This window comes from Meriones unguiculatus, chromosome 7, assembly GCF_030254825.1.
Source record: "Meriones unguiculatus strain TT.TT164.6M chromosome 7, Bangor_MerUng_6.1, whole genome shotgun sequence".
Lineage (NCBI taxonomy): Eukaryota > Metazoa > Chordata > Mammalia > Rodentia > Muridae > Meriones > Meriones unguiculatus.
In genome coordinates, this window is record NC_083355.1 from 19726667 (window position 1) to 19750124 (window position 23458).

Consider the following 23458-nt stretch of genomic DNA (forward strand, 5'->3'; position numbering starts at 1 on the left):
TGGCAGTGGCAAATGTTCTCCTAAGACCAGTCCTGAGGTGGGAGAAAGCTAACAGGGTAGGACTGAGGAACTGTGACAGGTAGATAACAGGAAGGGACAGACGATCTAGAGCTAGCTTTCCAGAACTAGGCTCAGGTATAAACAAGCCCGTTCAACAGAACCCCAACTGCTACCCACAAATAAAATGCACCACTTTTTCCTAGAAACACCAGGAAAAAAAACCAATGAACTGACAAGTCAGGGCAAAAAACAAAACCAGTTCTGGGAAGAAAAAGTTTTAGGCCCAACAGGATGACTCAGTGGGGAGGGTACTTGGGGCCAAGCCCAACTACTGGAGCTCTCTCCCCAGTATCCACGTGGAGGAGAGCAGACACTCCCCTGGGCTGTCCACACACATGCACACAGTGGCCAAGATTCTAGTTCTGTGCATGAGACCCACACCATCATCTGGGGTCTCAGGCCTGGGGATACTGGCTCAAGAATGAGTGAGGAGCTGGCCCGTGTGGTACAGGCCTGTAATTCCAGGACAGGGAGGCAGAGGAGGTTGGATCTCTGAGTTTGAGCCTAGCCTGATCTACAAAATGACCCCAGGATAGCCAAGGCTACATAGAGAAATCGTGTGTTGACTTTTGATTTTTTTAACAAACCTACTTTATTTAGGGTTATTAAACACTTCTACCTCCCTTCCAACCCCCCAACACCAGGTAGGAAGGAAAGAAGTTAGTGGAGACGGGGCAGAGTTCTCTCTGCTACTTCCCACTGGGTAGGGTCATAAGATTCTTTTGGGGGCAATACCTGTATCAGTTGTCGAGAAATCCAGAGGTTAAGGTAACTAGTGAATCAGCAAGCAGCAAATGCAGCAGCAGGACGAACCAGCAGCAAGCAGTACTCCAAGCCTTTGTTCTCTGGGCTGTCATATTTATACCCATCAAAGTCCTCAGAATTCAACTAATTCCACCTGGCAAAGACCACATTCTGCACGAGACACTTACAGGTGTGGAAAAACTAAAATCCCCCTTGGAATTTTAACAAAAACCTGTTTACATTATCATAAACCAAAACATTCACAACACTCCCGTCTTGAAGAAAAAAAGAAAAAGAAAAAGAAAACCAAAACAACAATAAAAAATAAGAGACAAGAGCCTAGTGAGAGATGACTCAGAGGTTAAAAGCAGTGGCTATTCTTCCAGGGAACCTGTCTCATTCCCAGCACCTACATGACAGCTCACAACCATCTGTAGCTCCAATTCCAGGGGTCTGATAACCTCCTCTTCTGGTCTCTGCAGGGACCAGGGATGGCATACAAGAGGTACATGGACATGCATGCAGGCAAAACACCCATACATATAAAATACTTTAAACACCTTTTTTTCTAAAGAGATGAACCCTGCCTGGTGATGTCCACTTGTAAGCCTAGTACTTGAGAGGCTGAGGCAGGACGACCACCCTAAATCCAAAGGTAACTTGGGCTACGGAGTAAGACCCAGTTTCAAACATACCCACTGCCCAATTCCCAGGCCAGTTCTTCTAAATCTCAACAGGAGACTTCCTCCCCTCAGAGTAACCTTAGCCTGACACTGAGGTGGCTGCTTTGATGGGCAGTCAGACGGTCAGACCCAGGTGCGGTCACAGCAGAGAAGTGACAAGGTGAAGGAATAGCTACAGACACATCCACAACCAGCCCTGTGGTCCTGCCCCGGCTAGGGCTGGGGCTGAGTGTAGCAGACATTCACTCCATCTCCAAAGGAAAGGAGGGAAGGGAAAGCAGAGAGGAGAGAGCAAATACACTAAAAGTGGAGTAAAGAGGTTAGCTTGGCCCCACACAAGGATGGCACGTGCTTTTTGTCAACTGTCAAGGGTTCTACTGAAAAGAGCGGGAGCTGGATCCTGGGTTCCTGCTTCAGTTTCACACAGGCCCTCCCAGGGCGAGAGGAAAGAACATACTCTGCCCCTCAGTTCCTGGTCTATGTTCGTTCCTGTCCCTGGGATTCTCGGACTTGTCATCGGGATGGCTTCTTTGCTAGCAGCTAACACACGGTCACTTCCCCCAAGTGCTGGAGTCTCAGCATCTGGCCTACCATTCAGCACTTAAGTTACAGTTAGCAGCCACTAACGTGGGAGGGGCCACAGGAGGATACCATGACCCAGGGTGAGCCCAATGCCCCAGGGCTCCTCAGCAAGCCCCAGTCTAGTTGAGCAGGACAACAGCTCTCCCTCAGCACAGCCACCTTAGTTCTCTGAAGGGGCCACTAGGAGAAAACTTCAAGAGGAATGAAGGTGTGTGCCACTCTGCCCAGAACACAGGTGTCGTCAGCGTGCACCAGCTGTGAGGGGCGCTGTGCTCACTTTCTGCTGGCAGCGAGGGGCAGGGAGGCTTTGTTCGGTCCACAGCAGACTGCAGGAGAAAACAGGACAACGCACCAACACTGTCACGGTGTCATTATGCGCTTTGTTTCAAAGGTAACAGAACGCACTGCTCAGTGGGAGTGTGGCAGGGAGGGGACAGAGGGTCAGGGAGAGCTTTTTGTTCAGGTGCGGCAGCACTCTATTACAGACGTGGTTCATCTGGGGCCGTGTCCTGCCAAGGCTGAGCTAGCTCCAGCGGTGCTGAAAGACACTGGAGGTTTGGCCTGGGCATCAGGTCTGGGCCCAGTGAGGCCTGGGCTCTGGTGTTGGGAAACCTCACCATGTGTACCACGCTGAACGCGGGCTGAGAGCCTAACACTTCAGCTGCCCCTGCCCACAGGAAAACGTCATAATAAGCCACTGTTTTCTTAGGAAAATAAATATTTCCAGGATGTAAAAACCCAAGTACAGAGACTAGGGAGGGATTAGGGAGTGAGGCCAATGTGGTACATGAGTGTCACAGTTCATTCCTTCAGCAAGCCCGAGCTGGGGTGTGAGGGTCCTTGCTGTGTCTGTCATGCATCACAGATGCTCACTCACTTCCCTTGCCCATCCCAAGATGCACAACCTATCTGACTTTTTGTTTGTGGTGATTTTTCAAGACAGGGTCTCTCTGTGCAGTCCTGGCTGTCCTTGAACTCAGAGATCCAGCTTCCTCTGCCTCCCAAGTGCTGGGATTAAAGGTTCTGGCCAAAGCCCTAGTTAGATGTGTTGATGTCTTACACTATGAAGACAGTCAGGTTTGGAAAAGGTTCAGGTTAAGATAGGTCATCACAGGGTCAGGTTGGTTGGTATCAGCCAGAGGAAGCCACTCTGCAGGAGAGGCGAGCGATGAGCTGTCTTTCAGCGCCGACGGAAGGCGCGGGAGATTCTCCAGGCGTTTGGTTCCTCATAGCGATTGTACAGAGGCTCCAGGCGCTGCTGCTTCTTCTGCTTGCTCAGCTTGGTTGGGTCGGAAACCTTGAAGAAAGCCGGAGCAAACTCCACAAGCCATCGGGGGTCGATGGTGGTGACCTCACGCATGTACTCCTTTGTGGTCAGCACCAGTTCATGGTATACCACCCTGTGGGACACAGGCACGACTCAAGCCTTGGAGTACGCCCCACTCCACAGCCAGTTTGGTCCCCTGGAGGACCATATCTGAGCTGCCATTTGGTTCTAGCATTTCTCCTGCCTCAGGATTTATGTGGTCTGTTTATGAAAGCCATGTCCCAATACTATAAGCCTAAAACCCCTCCAATACAAGACTGCTCACCAGGAACCAGAGACCTGTCTCTAGCACGAACTAATTAAGTGACAACAAAACAGCTCTGTCCCTTCTCTAGATTTCAGTTCCTTACTCTGCAAAAGAAAACAGTGCTTTTTCATTGAATTCTAAGGTTCTGGAGAGGGGCCACATAGATTACCACTAAGGGATGGGGAGGACCAAGTGGACACAGCAGTGTATAGCGCCAGGCATGGTGTCACACGCCTCTGCAAGCACACCTGTGCTTGTGTGAGCATTTGCATGCCTATGGACATTAGAAAACAACTATGTGGAGTCTGTTTTCTTCTTCCACTTTTATGTGGGTTCTGGGGACCAAACTCAGGACATCTGGCTTTTTACAGCAAGCACCCTTACTTTCTGAGCTATCTCACCAGCCCTGTTTTTGTTTGTTTGAGACTGGGTTTCCATGTAAAGCCCAAACTAGTCTCAAACTCAAGGCAATCCTTTTTTTGCCTCCTGGGAGCTGGGATTCCAAGCTTGAGCCACCATGCCTGGCTTAAACTTTTTAAGACCAGGTAGTCGTGTAATGGTGTATTGGTGTATGCCTTTAATCCTAAGATCTGGAGGCAGAAGCCTTGATCTCTGTGAGTTCAAGGCCACCCTGGTCTACATAATGAGTTCCAGACCAATCAGACCTACATAGTGAGATGCTGTCTTGGGGGAAAAAAACAAAAACAAAAACAAAAACCAACCAACCAAACAAACAAACAAACAAAAAAACCTCAAAACCCTTTTAAGACCATCTTACTAGATGATTTCTAAGATCTTTCCCTGCTTTCACCCCTATAATTTTACTTCTCTTAAAAAGGTTGTTTATGGGCTAGAAAGGACAACTCAGTAGGTAAAATGCTTGCCTTGCAAGAATAAACTCATCCTCAGCACAACATAATGCTGGACACGGCCATGTGTGCTTGTAATCTCAGCGCTGAGGAGGGGGAGACAGAGGACCTCTGGGGTTCAGTGACCAGTCTAGTCTGATTGGTGAGCTCCAGGCAACAACATTATCTTAAAAGGAGGGAGTCTGTTTTCCCAAGGACAACTCCTGAGGCTGTCCTCTGACCTCCACACACATACACAAAGGTGCACCCCACACACACACACACACGTTAAAGCAAATGAGGGGAGCTTGTTGGTGTACCTAACTTAGGCTTCTGCTACTCTAGAAACACAGGTTAAAATCGAGACACAGGTGGGGGACGCTGGAGACTTGGGCTCTCTCTGCGTGGACCCGGGCCTACCATTCCGGCTGTCTGTTGAAGAGAGAGCTGGAGGGGTGGATGTAGACCACCTGCTGGTCAATCAGGGTCCGGTAACCCTCCTGCGGGTCCTTCTTGGCAGCGTTCCGGAAGAACCCGCTGCAGATGGCCTTCTGCACTCGGACTGTGGACTTCCCACAGGACACCACATCCAGCTTGTGCCTACCGAGACGTAAAAGCAGAGAAGACATGAGCTGCTCTGTGCGCACGGTGCTAGCTGCTCAGTGTTCCACCCCACGGTCTTCACAGTGGCCACCAGGACCTTCCTGGCCGCAGCACACTACAGAGGCAGCACTAGACATGGTGTGCAATATGAAGGGGCTAAAAGCCAGATACTAGACTCAAAGAATTCAAACTAATGAGCCAGAGGCTTGTAAGCAAAGCATTCTTAACTACTTAAATTAGCTTCCTCTTAGGAAGTTTCTGATGCGATTCTTAGCCACACTCCTGCCTGGAAGGACAGCCTACAAGAAGTAAGATGGACACTGGAGGGAAAGTGTTCTGTGAGAAACAAGCCTCCAAGTGCCTGTAACTGTGCAAATACATTTGGAGGTGAGCAGACATAGACCCAGGGAGACCTGACAACCCAAACAGTAACGCCACCACATTCCTGACTGACCTGTCCATTATGCCTAACATCTGCTTGCGAATGTCCTGGGCCCGGCGTAAGGAACGAGCCTGGATGAAGTTCTCATAGCACCATGGGTTGGAGAACTTGTTGTTCTTCCAGGAATTGTACACGGCCAGCAGGGTAAGATGGTCCCCTTCCGTCTGGTGGAATTTGGCCTTCTTCTGATCTGCAAGGGCCTGTTTATCCTGCCAAGCAGTGGGACAGAAAGTCACTCCTTGTCTAACAACTACTACGTGAGCAGCTAGCATAAAAACGTATGGGAGCCCTTGTTACAGCCCCTCCCACAAACAGCACAGCACAGCACAGCACAGCACAGGCTGATGTCATACACCAGTGCATGGGGACCCGGGGTAGAGCACCTTACCTTGGGTCGATAGAAAACATTCTGCACAGACAGCATGGACACGATGGTCAGCATCTCCTCGCTGCAGCCCAGATGCACAGACATGATGAGCATCTTACAAAGCATTGGCTCCAGAGGAAACTCCGCCATCTACAGGAAGAAGGAGAAACTACAACTGCTTCCCTGTAGACTAGGCACACAGACTGATTAGTAACCACGAGAGGCACAGATTTCGCAAGATGTTCTCATGACGGTATAGGGTGTCTGTCTCCACCACAAAATTTCTTTGTCAAATAAGCTCTCAGTACCTAAGAACATAACTTTTATTTGTTTTGGGGACTATATAGGGAGCTAGTTCCGGGCTAAGATGGGCTACATACAGAATGACCTGTTATAAAATAACAGCAATAATAGCAACCATAAATGTAATCAAGATTAGATTCAGTAATATATTCTGAGTAAAGTTAACTGCAAATAGTCTTTACTTTTAAGAAGAAACTTTTTTTTGGCTTTTTGAGACAGGATTTCTCTGTGTAGTCTTGGCTGACCTGGAACTCACTCTTTAGACCAGGCTGGCCTCGAACTCACAGAAACCTGCCTGCCTCTGCCTCCCAAGCACTGGGATTAAAGGCGTGTGCCATCACTGCCCAGCAAGAAGGAACATTTTAAAATGTAAATATAAAATTCAAGTTAAAAAGCAAAATCTCAAAGTGGTAAGATGGCTTAGTAGGTGCTTGCCACATACGCCTGGTGACCTGAGTTCAATCCCCAGAACCCACGCAGAGGAGGAGAGAACCCACTGCACAAACCTGACACCCGTGACCATCCCCAGTAGTCACACACTAATAATAACAGTAATAGTTAGTAATAGCAACAACAATAATGATCATTATCACTATCATCAGCCTTGGCAGAAATAAACTGCACCCATTCCTTGAAAGAAAATAAAAGGCATCTAGGGCCAGGTGTGGTGGGGCCTTCATGCAATCCCAGCACTTGGGAGGCAGAGGCAGGAAGATCAGGAGCTCATCCTCAGTAAATATACAGTTCAAAACAAGCCTGGGCCCCTCCCCCACCACTCTAAAGAGCAATTAATCCTCCTCAAAGCTTCTCCGAGGTCTCAACACAAGGTGGAAGACTGGCTAGGGAGTCCTCCTCAGAGCACTATAAGCTCCTCTGCCCCTTACCCTGCGGCCCAGGCGAGTGAGCAGGCCCTCATCATCCAGGGCTCCCAGCGTATACAGCTGCTCCATGGCTGTGATCAGAGTTTCCATCGGTGGGGCATCCATGAAGTCAAAGGACAGCAGGTCATTAATGCCCATGGCCTAGGGAATAAAGCAATAGAAGGATGAGCCCCACCAGCTAAAACGGAGGCAGTCCCCTGCCATATTCTCTGCTGATTCTTCAGTGCAATTGGGAGGCACAGAGAGCAGCAGCCTCCAGACTCAGAGCTCACCCACTAACAAGCATGTGTTTTCTCAGGACACTTTCTTTTTGCCTCCACTTGCTGAGTGCTGGAATTACAGGTGTGCACCACTACACCTGGCTCATGCAGTGCTGGGAACGGATGCTAAGGCTTCATGAATTGTAAGCAAGCACTCTGCCAACTAAGCTAAATCCCTAGTCCCCTCAGGAAACTTAAAAACGTTCCTTCCATGCTGGAAAGATGGCTCAGAGGTAAGGGCACTTGCTCTTCTTCTGGAGTTCAGGCTCTAGAACTATCAACAGGCAGCTCCTAACCATCTGGAACTCTAACGCCAGGCAATCCAGTTGCTCTGGCCTTCTCAGTCACCTGCACTGATGTGCAAACACCCAAGTGTAAGTATACATATACACATGGTTACAAATCTTTAAAGCCAGGTGGTGGTGGCACATGCCTTTAATCCCAGCACTCAGGGAAGCAGCGGCAGGTGGATCTCTGTGAGTTCAAAGCCAGCCCTGGTCTTCAGAGTGAGTTCCAGGACAGCCAAGGATACACAGAAAAATCCTGCCTCGAAAAACCCAATCAATCAATCAATCAATCAATCCTTAAACAAAACAAAGCCATTAATGTAAAATAAATAATTAAATACACACACAAAATAACAACAAAAAGACAAAATTTAACCCATTTTTAAAAACATTCTGGGGCTATGTGCAGTGGCACATGTCTTTAATCCCAGCACTCAAGAGGGAGGCAGCAGCAGGGGGACCTCTGTAAGCTCAAAGCCAGTCACACACCTTGTCTCAATGCCTGCCCCCTTCAAAAAGGGGGTGGTGGTGGCAAACTTGATTCAAGGTCATTCTTGACTACACATCAAGTTCTAGGCCAACCAAAACACTTGGGACCTTGTCTTAACACATCAAAGAAGGCCCAGTAACATGATCCATCAGGTAAAGCTGCTGGCTGCGCAACCCTGACAACTGAGTTTGATCCCAGGAACGCCCGAGATAAGCAAGAACAAATTTCCAAAAGTGGTCCTCTGACTTCCACATGCATTCCGAACACTCACCTCCACTCACATACACTGAGAAAAGGAAAGAAGTACACAGAAGTGGGGTGGTGAACAAAGTTAAAGATTTAAATAGATGTTTCACCAAAGATGACACACAAGCTCTAGCAGGACAATGCAAGTCAGGCCTAGAATAAGGCGGGGATGCAGCAAGGTAGCAAAACAAAACAAAACAAAAAAACAAACAAACCAGGAAACCTTTTATATTTCTTACAGAAATGTCAAATAGCCACTGTGGAAAAGAGATGGTGATGGTAAAAGAAAAAAGTAGAACACAGCCTGGTACAGTGCGTGTCTTTAACCACAGCGCTCAGGAGGCAGAGGAAGACCAGTCTCTCTAAGTTTCAGGCAGGCCAGCTGGGGCTAAATAGTTAGCAAAAGACAACATGTTTTAAAAAGTTAAACAGTTACAGTATAATCCAACTTGCCTATCTGTAGGTACTTACTTAACCATATCAAGAGGAGGCTAGAGAAACAGTCCAATGGTCAAGTCTCAGTTTAGTCCCCACACCCCGAGGCTCACAACAGCCTGTAACTCCAGCTCCAGGGCATCCAACCATCCAGCCTCTGTGAGCACCTAAAACTATGTGTGCATATCCAAACACTCATAATAAAGTAAATCTTAAAAAAAAAAAAAAAATATTGAGGCCTGGCATAGTGACACACACCTTTAATTCCAGCACTCAGGAGGCAGAGGAAGGTGGATCTCTGAGTTCGAGCCAGCCTGGTCTATAGAGTGAGACAGCCAAACCGCCAACAGCCAGGGCTGTTTCACAGAGAAACCTTGTCTTGGGAAAAAAAAAAAACAAAAAACCGCAAACAAACAAAAATCATACTGCTGGGTCAGAGAGATAGATGGCTCAGCAGTTAAGAGCACTGACTGTTCTTCCAGAGGACCCAGGTTTGATTCCTAACATGAACATGGACAGGACAGCCAACAACCCTCTGAAACTCCAGTGTCAGAGGATACAATGCCTTCTTCTGGCCTCCTCAGGCACCACATATACACGGTAAACAGATAGACATACTTGCAGACAAAGCACCCAATACACATATAAATAAACGACTTAAAACATATATTGAAAGCAGGAACTCAGATATTTGTATCCTAATGTTCACAGCAGCAGAAGTCACAAAAGCCTGAAGGAAGAAACACTCCAGATAACTACCCTCAGATGAATGAAGGGAAAATACACTGAATACTTGAATGGGATATTACCCTAAGTCAGGCATGAAACCCCAGCACACACTGCAGCCTGCGAACACTTCAAACACTTCATTCTGTTAAGTGAAGTCAAGAAGACACTAAAGGGCAAATACTGCATGAAGTCGCTCATACAGACTGCGTAAATGCACACACACACACACACACACACACAGAATGTAGTATAGTTACAAAGGCTGGAGAATGGGGAAAGGGAAATTGGCTAAAGAGACAGTGCGAACACTCCAGGAACAGATCAGTATGATAGCTGCACAAAGCTGCACCTGGACCTAATGTTGTGGAGTTAACACTTCAAAGCTTACACTGGCCAAGCACAATGGCACACATCTATAATCCTGACACTCTGGGAGTAGAGACAGGAGGATCACAAGTTTGTGGCCAGCGTGAGCTACACAGCAAGACTCTGCCTCAAAATAACAACAAAAACAACAAAAGAAGCCACAGTGGCTAGTGGAGCTCAGTGGAGGAGTAAGAGCTTGGCGTGCTAGAGCTGTAGGTCTAAAACCCAGCCAGGCACGGCAGTCCACACCTTAATGCCAGTGCTCAAAGCAGAGGCAGGCAGGTTTTGTGAGAGTCTGAGGCTAGCCTGGTCTACAAGTTGAGTTTGGGCCACCCAGGACTACACAGTGAAGTCCATTCTTAAAAAGAAACAGACAAGAAGAGGGAAGGAACAGTATGAAGAGGAAGAAGGAAGAGGAGGAAAGAAAGAAGGAAAAAAAAAAAGACAGACCAACAAAAGCTTAGAGCAAGTTATATATTTTATATTATGCATATTTTACAATAATTAAAGACAGTGTAGAATCTCCGCCCTGTCTCCTGCAGATCTGTGGAGTGCTTCATACGACAAGAGGTGGCAGGGACATAAAGACAGCGCCAACATGGCTCCTGCTCCCAAGAGTTCTGTGTATGGGAACTATGTTCACACAGTATGACACATGTGTACGGCACAAAACGGGCTAATATACTCGAGAGCTAATTTGGTGAAGAAATGTCTGAATGATGCTCTATTCATGTCCGTATGAAGGGTGATGTGCTTTCTACTTCTTCCTCATAAAGTGTCTGTGATCATAAGCACAGCAGGTATCTAATAACTGCTTATTGTGTGAATAATAACCATGAAGAGTTATGTCAGCAATCACTGTGCCAAGTCCCCTCGCCTACCTCATTCCACCCATCTCCCCAGCAAACACTATTAACAGTTCCCTTTTTAGGACAAGATCACAAAACAGAGGCTGAGCAGATAAACTTGCTCAAATTCATGTGGCCAAGTCCAAAGTCAGGGCCACCGAGGCCTTGCTGCCAGCCCTCTGGGGACCACAGTGGGCTTTTCTCTGCAGCTCTGTTTTATCCTCTCTTACATGAAATGAATAATGAATGATAAAAGAGCACTCTGCATTGGTGAAGTGCCAGGGCTCCAGGGCAGCACTGGTGTGGGGGGATAAGCCATGAGTTAGGAAATGACTCATGTGGCTCCTCCTGCCAGAAGAGAGTGAAGATCCTCGTTGGAGCCCTGACAGGAAGACAGGACAGCTGGGCCCAGACAGGCCTTCCTTCAAAGCTTCAGAACCAGCACATCTTTTCCCCTTTTATAAACCAGAATTCAAAGCTGGAGAGATGGCTCAGCAGTTTTGCTGTTCTTCCAGAGGACCCAAGTTCAATTCCCAACAAACAGCCATGTCAGGTTCACAACCATCTGTAATTCCACCTCTCTCTCTCTCTCTCTCTCTCTCTCTCTCTCACACACACACACACACACACACACACACACACACACTGCAAGGGAAGAAGAGATGATTTATATCTGAAAGCTAAAGTATATGGGTTTAAATGTGCTGGCCTGCAGTTTGGCTCTGATTATATTTGTCTAATTTCTTTTTAGAAAATGCCTCCTAACTAAAACCTAGCACAACCAAATATCCTGCTGGTTATTACAGCAAGAAACAAATGTGCATTCACAGAAGAATGCAATTTCGGTGCAGACCTGCACAGGGAGCTGTTAGCACAGACACTGCATCTCACTCAAATCCATGAGTACAGGCCATGAAGTAGCTGGTTCCCTAGGGCATTCCCAGGAGACAGTCAGTGGTTCTTACCTTGAGGGACAGCACCGTGCTGGCCAGGTTGGTTCTCTGGATTTCGGGCACATTGGTGGTGAGCATCTCATCTCGGTAGGCACGTTCTGTGTACAGCCTGTAACACTTCCCTGGGCCGGTTCTCCCAGCTCTGCCAGCTCTCTGCTTTGCCTGAGCCTGGAGGGTGAGCATGTAGAGTACCAGCTGTAAAACATCACTTGGCAGCTCTACCCAGGAAATCTGCTGGGGAGGGGACTGGCAAATGTTTTCTGTTTGCTTTCTATGAGGCAGAGGCAGAGTTTAACAAAGATATTTCAGTCTAGACTTTAAGCATGAGCCTTAGGGAAAGGGAGACTCAGAAAGACAGACACACCAGAGCATAGGGCAGGCCTGAGCAACCACTTCCTCTAGGAACATTTCCAATACTAGAAATGCTCTTACCAACTCTCAGTACTTCTACGACGTCTGTTCCAGGGGCACATATAAGGCGGGTAAACCCAAGAAATACAGAGAGCAGAACAGACAATAAAACACCAGCCCCAAGTTATGACCGAAATTAGAAGCAAATTAAATAAATCATGTAGACCACGCCAATAATTTTGTAGCCATTCTAAAATCAGGTTTGCAGTGTTTGATGACAAAAGTGACCACTCATCAGATAAAAAGTGCAAGTTACAGCTGGGCAGTGGTGGTACATGAGTTTTAATTCCTGCTCTTGGAGGGCAGAGGCAGGCAGATCTGTGAGTTCAAGGCCAGCCTTGAACTATAGATAGAATTCTAGGGTAGCCAGGGCTATACAGAAAAATCCTGTCTTAAAAACAACCAAACAAAAAAAAGAAAAAAATACAAGTTACAATGAATCTGACATTAACTTTATTAATTGTTGGCTTTTTGAGACAGGCTGCCTGAAATGAAAAGTGATTAGTGTTAAAGATGAGTGTGTGCCATCATGCCTGGGGGCTTTTTTTAAAGACAGGCTCTCTACCTAACCCTGGCTGTCATGGAACTTGATATGTAGGTTAGGCTATCCTAGAACTCACAGAGATCCTCCTACCTTGGCCTCCCAAGTACTGAGATTATAAGCATGAACCATCATGTCTAGCTTATGAAATATCTGATGTATATATAAGGATGAAATGACTGGATGAAACACCATTACATTTTGCCAGTGGCTTAGGCTGTGGGTGGCTTATGCATGGCTTTTATTTCTTTGTATTTCCTTATTATTTTTATGTCAATGTGAATGTGCGCTACACACACACACAGGAGCCCTCAGAGGCCATAAGAGGGCACTGCACCTAGACCTGGAGTTATAGGAGGGTGTCAGCCACCACACTGGTGCTCGGAACAGAACCGAGTCCTCTATAAGAGCAGTCAGCACTCTAACTGCTGAGCCATCTCTCCAGCACTATATGACTTCTATTTTAAGACTTTAGTAAACATCCAGTGTAGAACATGCAATAGTTAACAGTGAAGAAAATCAGCCCTTAAAAAAAAAAGAAAAAACAAAACAGGTCAGGCATGGTGGCTCACAACTTTAATCCCAGCACTTAGAAGGCAGAAAGAGACGAACCTCTGTGAGCCAGCCTTAAATAGAACAAGTCCCAGGACAGCGAAGTCTACACAGAGAAACCCTGCCTCAAAAGAAAGAAAAAAGAAAAACAAAACAACAACAAAATGAAGCATGAAAGGACAATGAGCCATACCAACCCAGGTGGCATTCACACTGCTGGGACTGCAGCACCCGAAGGCTCCTCTCCAGATCAGCACAGGCACAAGTAGCCAATTATCTGGTCATCATGACAGACACTGTCCTAAGAAGCTGCACAAACCACAGGTGCTGTACAGGGTTTGTAGAGTAAAGCCTCTTCCGGCTGTGTGACAACAGGCAAGTCCTTCGCTCTACGTCCTAACCTCCTCCCAGCTAGGGACTGGTGTGAGGATGCCCCACGTTAGATATGAGCATGTGAGATACTTAGGACAGTGCCTGGCACCTGATAAGCACCTGGTGAACGCTAGTCATTATTATTACTGAAGGAGCAGAATGAAAATAGCTTTGTGGTTTTTACAAACTATAAAAGTTAATGCATGCCTGCTATAAAAGATGAACACAATACTTAAAGTGTATAAGAAAAAAAAAAAGAAAAAAAAAAAAACCTCACCATCTACCAACACAGAAATCAATAGCATAGCAGCACCCACAAAAAAGCCCTCACTAACATCCTGCCTACAGATTTCCAGTGTGGAACACAGCCATATGCTTAGCCCAGAAATGCACACCATGTATTTTTTTTAAACAAAAATTGGATTGTTTCATTCATATTTTGTAGCTCACTTCCTTTAATATGCCACAGTTACACATTTACAACATTAAATATAAATACACACCAGCAGTTAATTTCACACAATACTCTATGGCATGGTTATACTATAGTGGATTAAACTGCTTCCCCTTCTGGCTGATCTAGGAGCCATCCTTCCACGAACAGCCATTTTTGTTCCTTGAATATGTACTCAATCATATGTAACTCTCCAATATGTTCCTAGAAACAGAATAGGTAGGTTAACAAGATAAACTTTAACACTGTGTGTGTGTGTGTGTGTGTAGGCTGGAGAGACAGCTCAGTGGTTAAGAGCACATACTACTTTTGCAGAGGACCAGAGTTCCCACCTTAGTCAGCTCATGACCTTCTATAACTCCAGCTCCAAGGGATCTGAAGCCTTCTTCTGGCCTCCATAGTGCGTACACATACACAAATAATAAAAATATTTAACACGTGTAAGACAATCTTTAAAAAAAAATTTGGAGTTTATGGGGCAATTTTAGTTTGAAATTCCACTCTAATGATCATAAATACAGGGCTTGGGCTATAGCTCAGTGACAGGTGTAGGGAATAAATTTAACCCCGAGAAGCATATACACACAGCAGCCAGCACACATCATATGAAGAAGCCTTTCCTTATCCCACTAAGTTCACTTTTGAGGAAAATAAGGTTCAAAACATGAACCAAGTTAGGTGTCAAGTGGCTCTAACCCCATGAGACAGAGGCAAGGGGATTCCACATTTAAGTTCAGCTTAAGCTACACAGCAAGTCCTGGCCCTCTACTTTTTTTTAAACAGGGTCTCTTTTCGAAGCCCTAGCCACCTTGAAACTTGCTATGTAGACTAGGCTGGTCTAGAACTTACAGAGATCTTGGCAAGGCCCTGTCTTGAAACAAACAGGAAAGGAAGAAAGATTGGGGAAAAGGGAGGAAGGGACCATAACAAATCCCGGAAAGGCCTTCAGCAGAAGTCTGAGAAAGGTTTATGACAGACACAGCCGTACCTGAGAGATAGGGGTCACCACAAGCTGGTCAATCCCAGTTTTAGAATTGTAAACTTTCTGCTTCACAAATCCAGGGTCAACCACATAATAGATGCCATCGATGGTCAGAGACGTTTCTGCAATGTTGGTGGCAATCACGACCTACAGATGAGAAAGACGGAGCCACAGTGAGCTGAGTCTGAAACAGGCCTTAGGCTTTCCCAAGTAATCTGCTGTTATCTCCCTCCACACACTTGACACTTAACCTCAGTCCAGGTCCCCAGGGGTCAGAGGGGAAGGGGTCCGCATCTGAAGGGTTCCTTTGGAAGTGGTGGTACCTCAGAGCTATAAAGCAGCAAAGGGCCCAGGCTGCTCAGAGCCAATCTCATTTGTATAAATGGCTATGTATCTCACTGGCTAGAGCAGATGATTACTATAATTTTAATTTTCTAGCTCCCTGGGAAAGCACCGATTTCCTGGCATCACATGTGCCACTGCAAAATGAGAGTTTTCTTTCTCCCACAGAGACATCTGGACTCCGGAATGGGCTGTTCATATATGTGGAACAAGAAGAGGATTGGATCTTTTCTCCTCATCGTAAAATGAACCACGAGGGACAGAGGGATTTCACGGTTTGTGTGTGTGCAGCAGTATATGTGATCTAGAAGATTATTACTCTCAGCTTGGCTCTGCCACTGGTTTTCCACCCGGAGGCTCAGCTCATAAAAGACAATTGCTTAGAAAAATCATTGCTAGGAGGTACCAAAATGTCTCACATCATGGCAGTATCTTACCGGCCCTGAAAGGCATTTACCTGCCATACAGCCACAAAGGCACTACTTAGAAACAAGTCCAATCAACAGAACAGAACAGAGGAAGAACCCCAACCATCCTTCCCAAACCTTCTCCTTCTCCATGTTTAACTCTTAGAACCACGTTCCACCCAGCTACACAATTTAGAAGTCTGAGAGCCACGCCTGACTTTTCCCTCACTCTTCACCACTCCACCTCTTGACACTGGAGTATTTTCCCACTTACCTCCACTGCTTGATGTATACTCAGAGAAACACACATCACAATGAGCTGGTAAACAAGTTTTCACAGCAGAAGTACTCACGGTGTGTCTCAAAGTAGAAATAACCTAATGTCTATCTAGTAACGAACGCAATATTCAAAATACAATACATCCAGAGCCCAGCAGGATGGCTCAGTGGGTAAACACTTGGCACCAAGCCTGATGATCTGAATGATGGTAGAAGGAAAGAACTGACCCCTGCAAGGGCCCTCTGAAACCACACGTGTACAATGATGTCCACATGCCATCACGCCCAGCCGTAAAATGAAACTTTTAAATTTAAAAATGATAAATGAAGGCAGGGGATAGCTCAGTTGCTAACGTGCTTGCCTCAAATGTCTGAAGGCCTGAACCATATAAAAGTGCTAGGCATGGCAACATGTGCTTGTAAGCCCATCACCAGGGAGGCCGCGACAAGCAGAGCCCTGGCTGTGCAGTTCACGTGACTTCAGCGTATGTGGCACACCTCATTTTAGCCCCACGTTACCTTTCTGCTGCCAGGAGGAGCTGGATCAAAGATTCGGGTCTGCATCTCACTCGGAAGGGCAGAGTACACTGGGAGGATGATCAACTCGGGAACGTCAGGACCCAGGGATTTCATTCTTTCATACAGGATCTCGCAAGCAGTGTCAATCTCTTCCTGACCAGTCAGGAAAACCAAGATATCACCTAGGAAGAGAATGAAGCATCATTTACTGCCTCTGTCAGGGAAGGGGATGCTCTGTTGTTTCTTCTGTGGAATGGGAGGTAGAACTTAAGAGTCTTGGGCTTGTCTGTCACTGGAGCCACATCCCCAGCCCTCTTTCCACTCTTTCGGTTTTGAGACAAGGTTTCAGTCAGTTGTCCAGGCATCCCCTGAACTTGAGACCTGCCTCAGCCTCCCAAGTAAACAGCTGGGACTACAGCCTGTAACCAGGCTTGGATCTGTTTTATTCTGAATGAGAGTTCTACCATGTTGTCGAGACTGGTCCTAAACTTCTAGCTCAAGCAGCCTCTTGGTAGCTGGGAACACAGGTACAAACCTCCACATTCTGCTTGTGTGAGAAAGGCTGCGGCAACACCAACAGCATATTAACATATTAACATACATATAGAAAACTCACACTATGAACTCGAAATAAGCCAAGAGGGCTATAAAGAGAAACCCTGTCTCAAAAAACCACAAAAATAAATAAACCAAGAGGTTATCATCCATCTAAACTTGAATAAGTGCATTTAAACTTCACATCACTTTTTAATATTTCTACCACCATCCAAATACCCATGCCTGAGAGAACAATATTTAAAATGTGTTTTTACAAGACCAGCAAAAGATATACTCACAGAAGGATTTTTGGCCTAAGAAAAAAGCGTCCCACTCCCCTCACCTGGTGGTTCTGTTAAGTGGATCTGCATGACAGTGATGAGGCTGGCATCTAAATAGTCTGTCTCGGGCTCCTTTGTGTACAGTATTTCCACTGGATAGGTTCGACCTGGAATGGTGAAGATGGGTGCTTCATAGAAGTACTGAGAAAACTTCACTGCATCCAGCGTGGCTGAGGTGACAATCAGCTTCATGTCCTGTCGTTTTTGAACTGTCTAAAGGGAAATACAAGGTGGCTTACTACAAAGGACTACGCCAAGTGTCAGAGGGCACTCAAATCCTATTCCCAGACACCAGTGTTTACCTACTTACCTTTTTCAACAGTCCAAAGAGCACATCTGTGTGAATGGTCCTCTCATGTGCCTCGTCCAGCATGATGATGGCATACTGAGTGAGGTCAGGGTCAATCAGACACTCCCTCAGCAGCATGCCATCCGTCATGTACTTGATGACAGTCTCTGGGCTGGTGCAGTCCTCAAACCGAATGGTGTAGCCCACCTACAGCAGGACAGAAGAAGAAAACCTATCAGACTGGCCCTCCTACTCCTATCAGAGAGAAAATTAACCAAGATCACAGTGCCTTCCTCTAGTAAAGTCTGCCCTGCCCTGGACTTGACCTGATGAACCTGATGACAATGAAAATCTCTCTCCTTTGGGAAAAATCTAAAAGGTATAAAACACTCCCATTTTACAGATAGGGTATGTATTTTTCTCCTGAAATACACACATCAGCTTCTCAATCACTTACCTCTTGACCCAGGCAACAACCAAACTCCTCTGATACTCTTTTTGCCACGGACATGGCTGCCACTCTTCTGGGCTGGGTACACCCAATCTTGCCCCTGGAAGTGTAGCCTGCCTCTGCCAGGTACTGGGTGATCTGTGTTGTCTTCCCAGATCCGGTCTCTCCAATTACAATTAGGATCTGATTGTCATGCACAGCCTGGAAGCAATACAATATAAATACAGTTATTAAAATTTGCCACGGGGCTGGAGTAATGGCTCGGCCATTAAGAGCTCTGGCTGCTCTTATAGAGGACCTAAGTTAGATACCCAGCACCCACATGGCAGCTCAGCACCCCAGTGACCTCTTCTGATTTCTGCAGGCAACAGACACGCACATGCTGCACACACATGCACACACACACACACGTACACACACACACACAGATAGAACACAATGCCCGAAGGAGGATTTTTTTTTGAGCTTGAGGCCAACCTAAGCTACACAGTAGGTTTTAGGTCAACACGGATATGGTAAAAAACTGTGTTTCAAAAGACCAAAAGGAAGGTCTGGGGGGGTGGGGGGGTGGCTCACACCCCCAGGTTGATAGCATGTTTGCCAGCTTGATCTCTAGGACTACATGGTGGTCCATGGCCATAATTCCAGAACTAAGGCAGAAATATTAGTATTCAAGATCATCTGCAGAAAGTTTGAGGCCAGCTGGAAAACACATGAGATTCCCAGCTCAAAAACAAAAACAACAACAACAAAAAATTGGAAGGCAGGTGTGGTGGTTCACACCTGTAATCATAGCATTGGAAAGGTTGAGATCACTAGTTCAAGGCCAGCCTGGGATACAGAGTGAGCTCCTGGTCAGTCTGTGCTAGCTAGAACAATGCCAGCCATGCCTAAAAAAGATAAATAAGGAGTCTGAGATGGCTTGGTAGCTAAAAGCACTTTAAAACAAGCCAGAGTGTGAACCCATGTAAGGGTAGAAGGAGACAGCCAACCCACAAAATGTCCTCTGAGCCTCACACAGGCCTTGTGGCCTGTGCCCCAGCCCATACATCATACACACAAATACTAAGCGTGTGCACACACACACACACACACACAAATAAATAAATAAAGAAGTCTGGGGAGCTTCACAGGACAGTGCTTGATTTGAGCTCTAGCACCCCAGCACACACCCCATTTAGAAAATACTCCACACCCCATCCCCTCACACCAAAACGTCTCCCACCTGCACCAGCTGTTCCTTCAGTTTGTAGATGGGCAGGCTCTCTCTCTGCTCAAGGATTGACATCTGGGTCTTCTTCCCGTAAGAAGCTTTGTTGCCCCCAAACGCATGCTTCTTCCACTCGGGAATGTCGTTGGGCATCATCCCAATCCCCCTCATGTTGGCAGCGATCTGCCTCCCCTCCGCTGGAAGGGAAAATGAACAGAGTGCTGTCCTCAAACTACTCCTGCACCATTTTTTTCAAGTGCTAGCTCAGTGGCTTCTGATCTACTCCCACAGATCACCGCCACCTAACTTTACAACGTTTTCATCACCCCAAAGGAAACCTCTTTTCCTCTTGCCTTCCCTTGACAGCACTAGTCTGCTTTTTCTCTCTCGGGCTGGCATATTCTGAATACTTCAGGCAGCGTCACCTGCTTCCATATTTTCAAGGTTAACCCTAAAATTTATGGCTTGAATTGGGAGCAAAAGAATGAGCAAGATAAAGAGAATTTTGGTGGCTCTTGCAAATATGTAAATGTTACAAATCTGCTGGCAAAAACACCCATAAAAAATATACTTCAGTCTCAGGAACAGGAGAGATGGCTCTGTGAGCTTCTCTTCCCAAAAGACTCCAGCACCCAACTTAGGTGGCTCACAGCTGCCTGTAGCTTCAGCACCAGGAGAGGTCCTGCACCTCTAGCTCTGTGGGTACATACCCACACACAGACACATAACTTAAAACAATAAAAGTAAATCCTTAACTACATATATATGTAAGTATGAACTAGGGCTACAAAGTAAATCCCTCTTTCAACACAAACACAGTCTCTCTTACTTCAATACAACACCATGAGCACATGTATACCAACGTGTACATGTATGTGTTTATGTGCCCATGCCTGTGGAACCTCCAGGACAGCATCAGGTGTCCCTCAGGTGTCATCACCTTTTCTTTCTCTTGAGACAGGGTCTTTTACTGGTTTAGAACTAGCTAGGTGGGCTATGCTGGCCAGCAAGTCTCATGGATTCATCTGTTGCTGCCTTCCCAGCTCCGGAAGATTTTGTATTAAAACAAAAGAGTATTTCCAACGCTTAAATGCTAATTCATTTGTGCTACAATCTAAACTGTTACCTAAGCCAACAATGCCCCAAATTCTCTCTACAGCACAGACCCCTCTTCTGAACATGCCTGATACTGCAACTGAGATGTCTTCTGGCTACCTGCATTCGCACTCTTCCCCACACACCTGTTCCTCATCAGTCTCTTACCCCGCAGGCACCACCAGTCACTCTGTTGCTCACATTAAACCTGGAAACTATCTCTGGCCACTCCCACTTCATGTCCCCCTTTTTCAACAAGCTTCTCAAATACTCTCTGATACCTTATGTCCAGGCCGTCACTCACCTCTCCTCTCACTGTCACATAAGCCTGCTAACCCACTAGAAGCATCTATTTCTGTCCTATCCAACTCCTCCTACAGAGCCTCTGATGATCCTTTGGGAATGCAACTCTGATCACGCCATCCTCCTGTTTCCAACACTGTTCCATTCCATGATGCGCTGAGGATTAACCTAGATACATACAAAGCCCTGCCTTGCCCTTGCCATCCCGCACAACACAATACTCCATGCATACAGACCTCCTAAAGGTTTGTTTACTGCAAAGCTCTTAACACCGGCTACCGCTCCCCTGACGCTCTAACCTCCACATACCCGCCAAACCCCTCTAAGAGTCTAGGTTCTAACCAGTCATGGCAGCTCACAGCTGCAATCCCAGTACACAGGAGGCTGAAGCAGGAGGACTGCTGCAAGTTTAGGGTTAGCTGGGAGATTTAAAGCCAGCCAGTACTACATAATGAGACCCTGTCGGGCTCCAGGCACACACAGATGTAAAGAGGTAGCATTCAGGCACAACAGCCACACATAGTTAAAAAACAAAAACAAGGGCTGGAAAAATGGCTCAGCCATTAAGAACATTCACTACTCTCATAGAAAACTCAAATTCAGTTCCTGGCACCTGTACTAGGTGGCTTACAACTACGAGAAACTCTAATTCCAGGGGACCCGATGGCCCATCCTGGTCTCTAAGGGCACATGCGTACATACATTCAAGCCTGCACACACATCAGTAAAAGACTGGACTAGCTTTTTGCTTTTTGTTGTTTTTGAGACTGTAGCTGAAGTTGGCTTTGAACTCTTTTTTTTCCCCTCCTTTTTTTGGAGGGCAGAATTTCTCTGTGTAGCCCTGGCTGTCCTGGCCCTCACTCTGGCTTTGAATTCAGAGAACCCTGCCTCTGCCTCCTAAGAGCCGAGATTAAAGATGTGTACCACAACTCTCAAGGTTGGCCTTGAACTCTTAATTCTCCTGCCTCTACCTCCAAAGGATTGCAATTATAAGCACAGGCAACCACATCCCCCCCATTTGTACTCTTTTTTTCCCCCAGTTCTGGGAATTAATCCTAGAGCTTCATGCAGTCTACTACTGAGAATCATGTCCAGCCTTTATACTGTACTATCTTTAAAATAAAAGTCTTAAAGCTGTTGAGAGGAAAAACTCAGCCACTCTAATGACTTGACTACGGTTACTGAAACACTTATTTTAAATAACTGTTTAAAAAATAAAGCAGGGAGGCATGGTGGTGCATGCCTTTAATCCCAGCACTCAGGGATGCAGAGGCCAACCTGGTCTCCAAAGCAAGTCCAGGACAGCCAATGCTACACAGAGAAACCCAGTCTCAATACACACACACACACACACACACACACACACACACATAGGTAGATAGGTAAATAAATAAAGCGAGCATTGGAGAGGTGGCTCAGTTGCTCAGTTGTTAAGCGCATCTGCTGTTCTTTCAAAGGACCTGGTTACTGCTCTTCAAGAAAACCAGAGTCTGTTACAACTGCCTGTAACACCATCTTCTACCTCAGAAGACAGGTATGCACCCACATAGGTATGCACATGTGCACGCGCACACACACACTAGACTCATATACATACAAACACATACAAAAAACTAATCTTTAAAAATAAATGTGTTCAATTCCCTGCAACCACATAGTGACTCAAAAACATCTATAATAAGATCTGAGGCCTTCTTCTAGCATGAGGGTGTACATGCAGGCAGAGCAATATATACACAATAAATCAATCTTTATTAAATTTTTAATAAATTTAATTATCAATCTTTAATAAATTTGTTGGGCTGCAGAGACGGCTCAGTGGTTAAGAGCACTGGCTGCTCTTCCATAGGTCCTGAGTTCAATTCCCAACAGCCACATGGTGGCTCTCAACCACCTATAATGAGATCTGGTGCCCTCTTCTGGCATGCAAGCATACATGCAGGCAGAACACCGCATAATAAATAAATAAATAAATCTTTTTAAAAAAATAAATGAAAATAGATTTGTTTTGTTTTTTCAAAAAAGGGTTTCTCTGTGTGGCCCTGGCTGTTTTGGAACTTTCTCTGTAGGCCAGGCTGGCCTTGAACTCAGAGATCTGGCTGCCTCTTCCTTCTGAGTGCTAGAATTAAAGGTGTACACCACCATGAGGCTAAAATAATTCTTTTTAGAAAATAATTCCTTTTAGAAAAAGTATTTCTGAACAGGCAACAAGGTAAAAGGGAAACTGAGGCAAATTTTTCACTGTCTGTAGTATCAGCTGTTTGTTTGTTTGTTTTGGTTTTTGGAGACAAGGTTTCTATGTAGCCTTGGCTGTCCTGGACTCAATTAGTAGACTAGGCCGGCTTCACACTCACAGTAATCCTCCTGCGCCTGCCTCCCTGAGTGCTGGGATTAAAGGTGCGTGCCACCATGCCCAGCTGCCAACTGTTACATATACATAGAGCCTCAGATTTATTCATGTCCACACTCCTTACCATCAGGCAAGGGGTCAACCCAGTGTTTGTTGAGTCCCATGGGTATAGAATCCATCTCAGCTTCCCGCTGGGCCTGCTTCAGTTCCCGCCTTTCTTTGGCCAAGGCACTCTGCATCATGGCTGCTTGGGAGAGTGAGCCATCTGGGTTCTAAGACGACAGAGGAAAAGGCAGCGAGCACTAAGTATCTCTTCTTGTTG

At 46.2% G+C, this 23458-nt stretch overlaps 1 protein-coding gene across 1 annotated transcript in view; it reads right to left on the reverse strand.

Moving 5' to 3' along the window:
- Nucleotides 1–2429: 2429 nt before the first annotated feature.
- Dhx8 (DEAH-box helicase 8) overlaps nt 2430–23458 on the reverse strand; it is a 35852-nt gene continuing 14823 nt past the window's right edge. Inside the window, exons 11-23 of the mRNA XM_021642782.2 lie at nt 23261–23408; nt 19404–19585; nt 18185–18379; nt 17749–17934; nt 17441–17651; nt 16561–16742; nt 15020–15160; nt 11714–11869; nt 7091–7228; nt 5925–6053; nt 5549–5745; nt 4912–5091; nt 2430–3469 (exon numbers count right to left, since the gene is read on the reverse strand). Of these exons, the coding sequence (XP_021498457.1) occupies nt 3250–3469; nt 4912–5091; nt 5549–5745; nt 5925–6053; nt 7091–7228; nt 11714–11869; nt 15020–15160; nt 16561–16742; nt 17441–17651; nt 17749–17934; nt 18185–18379; nt 19404–19585; nt 23261–23408 (2265 nt within the window). The 3' untranslated portion in view covers nt 2430–3249. The remainder of the gene's footprint in view (nt 3470–4911; nt 5092–5548; nt 5746–5924; nt 6054–7090; nt 7229–11713; nt 11870–15019; nt 15161–16560; nt 16743–17440; nt 17652–17748; nt 17935–18184; nt 18380–19403; nt 19586–23260; nt 23409–23458) is intronic.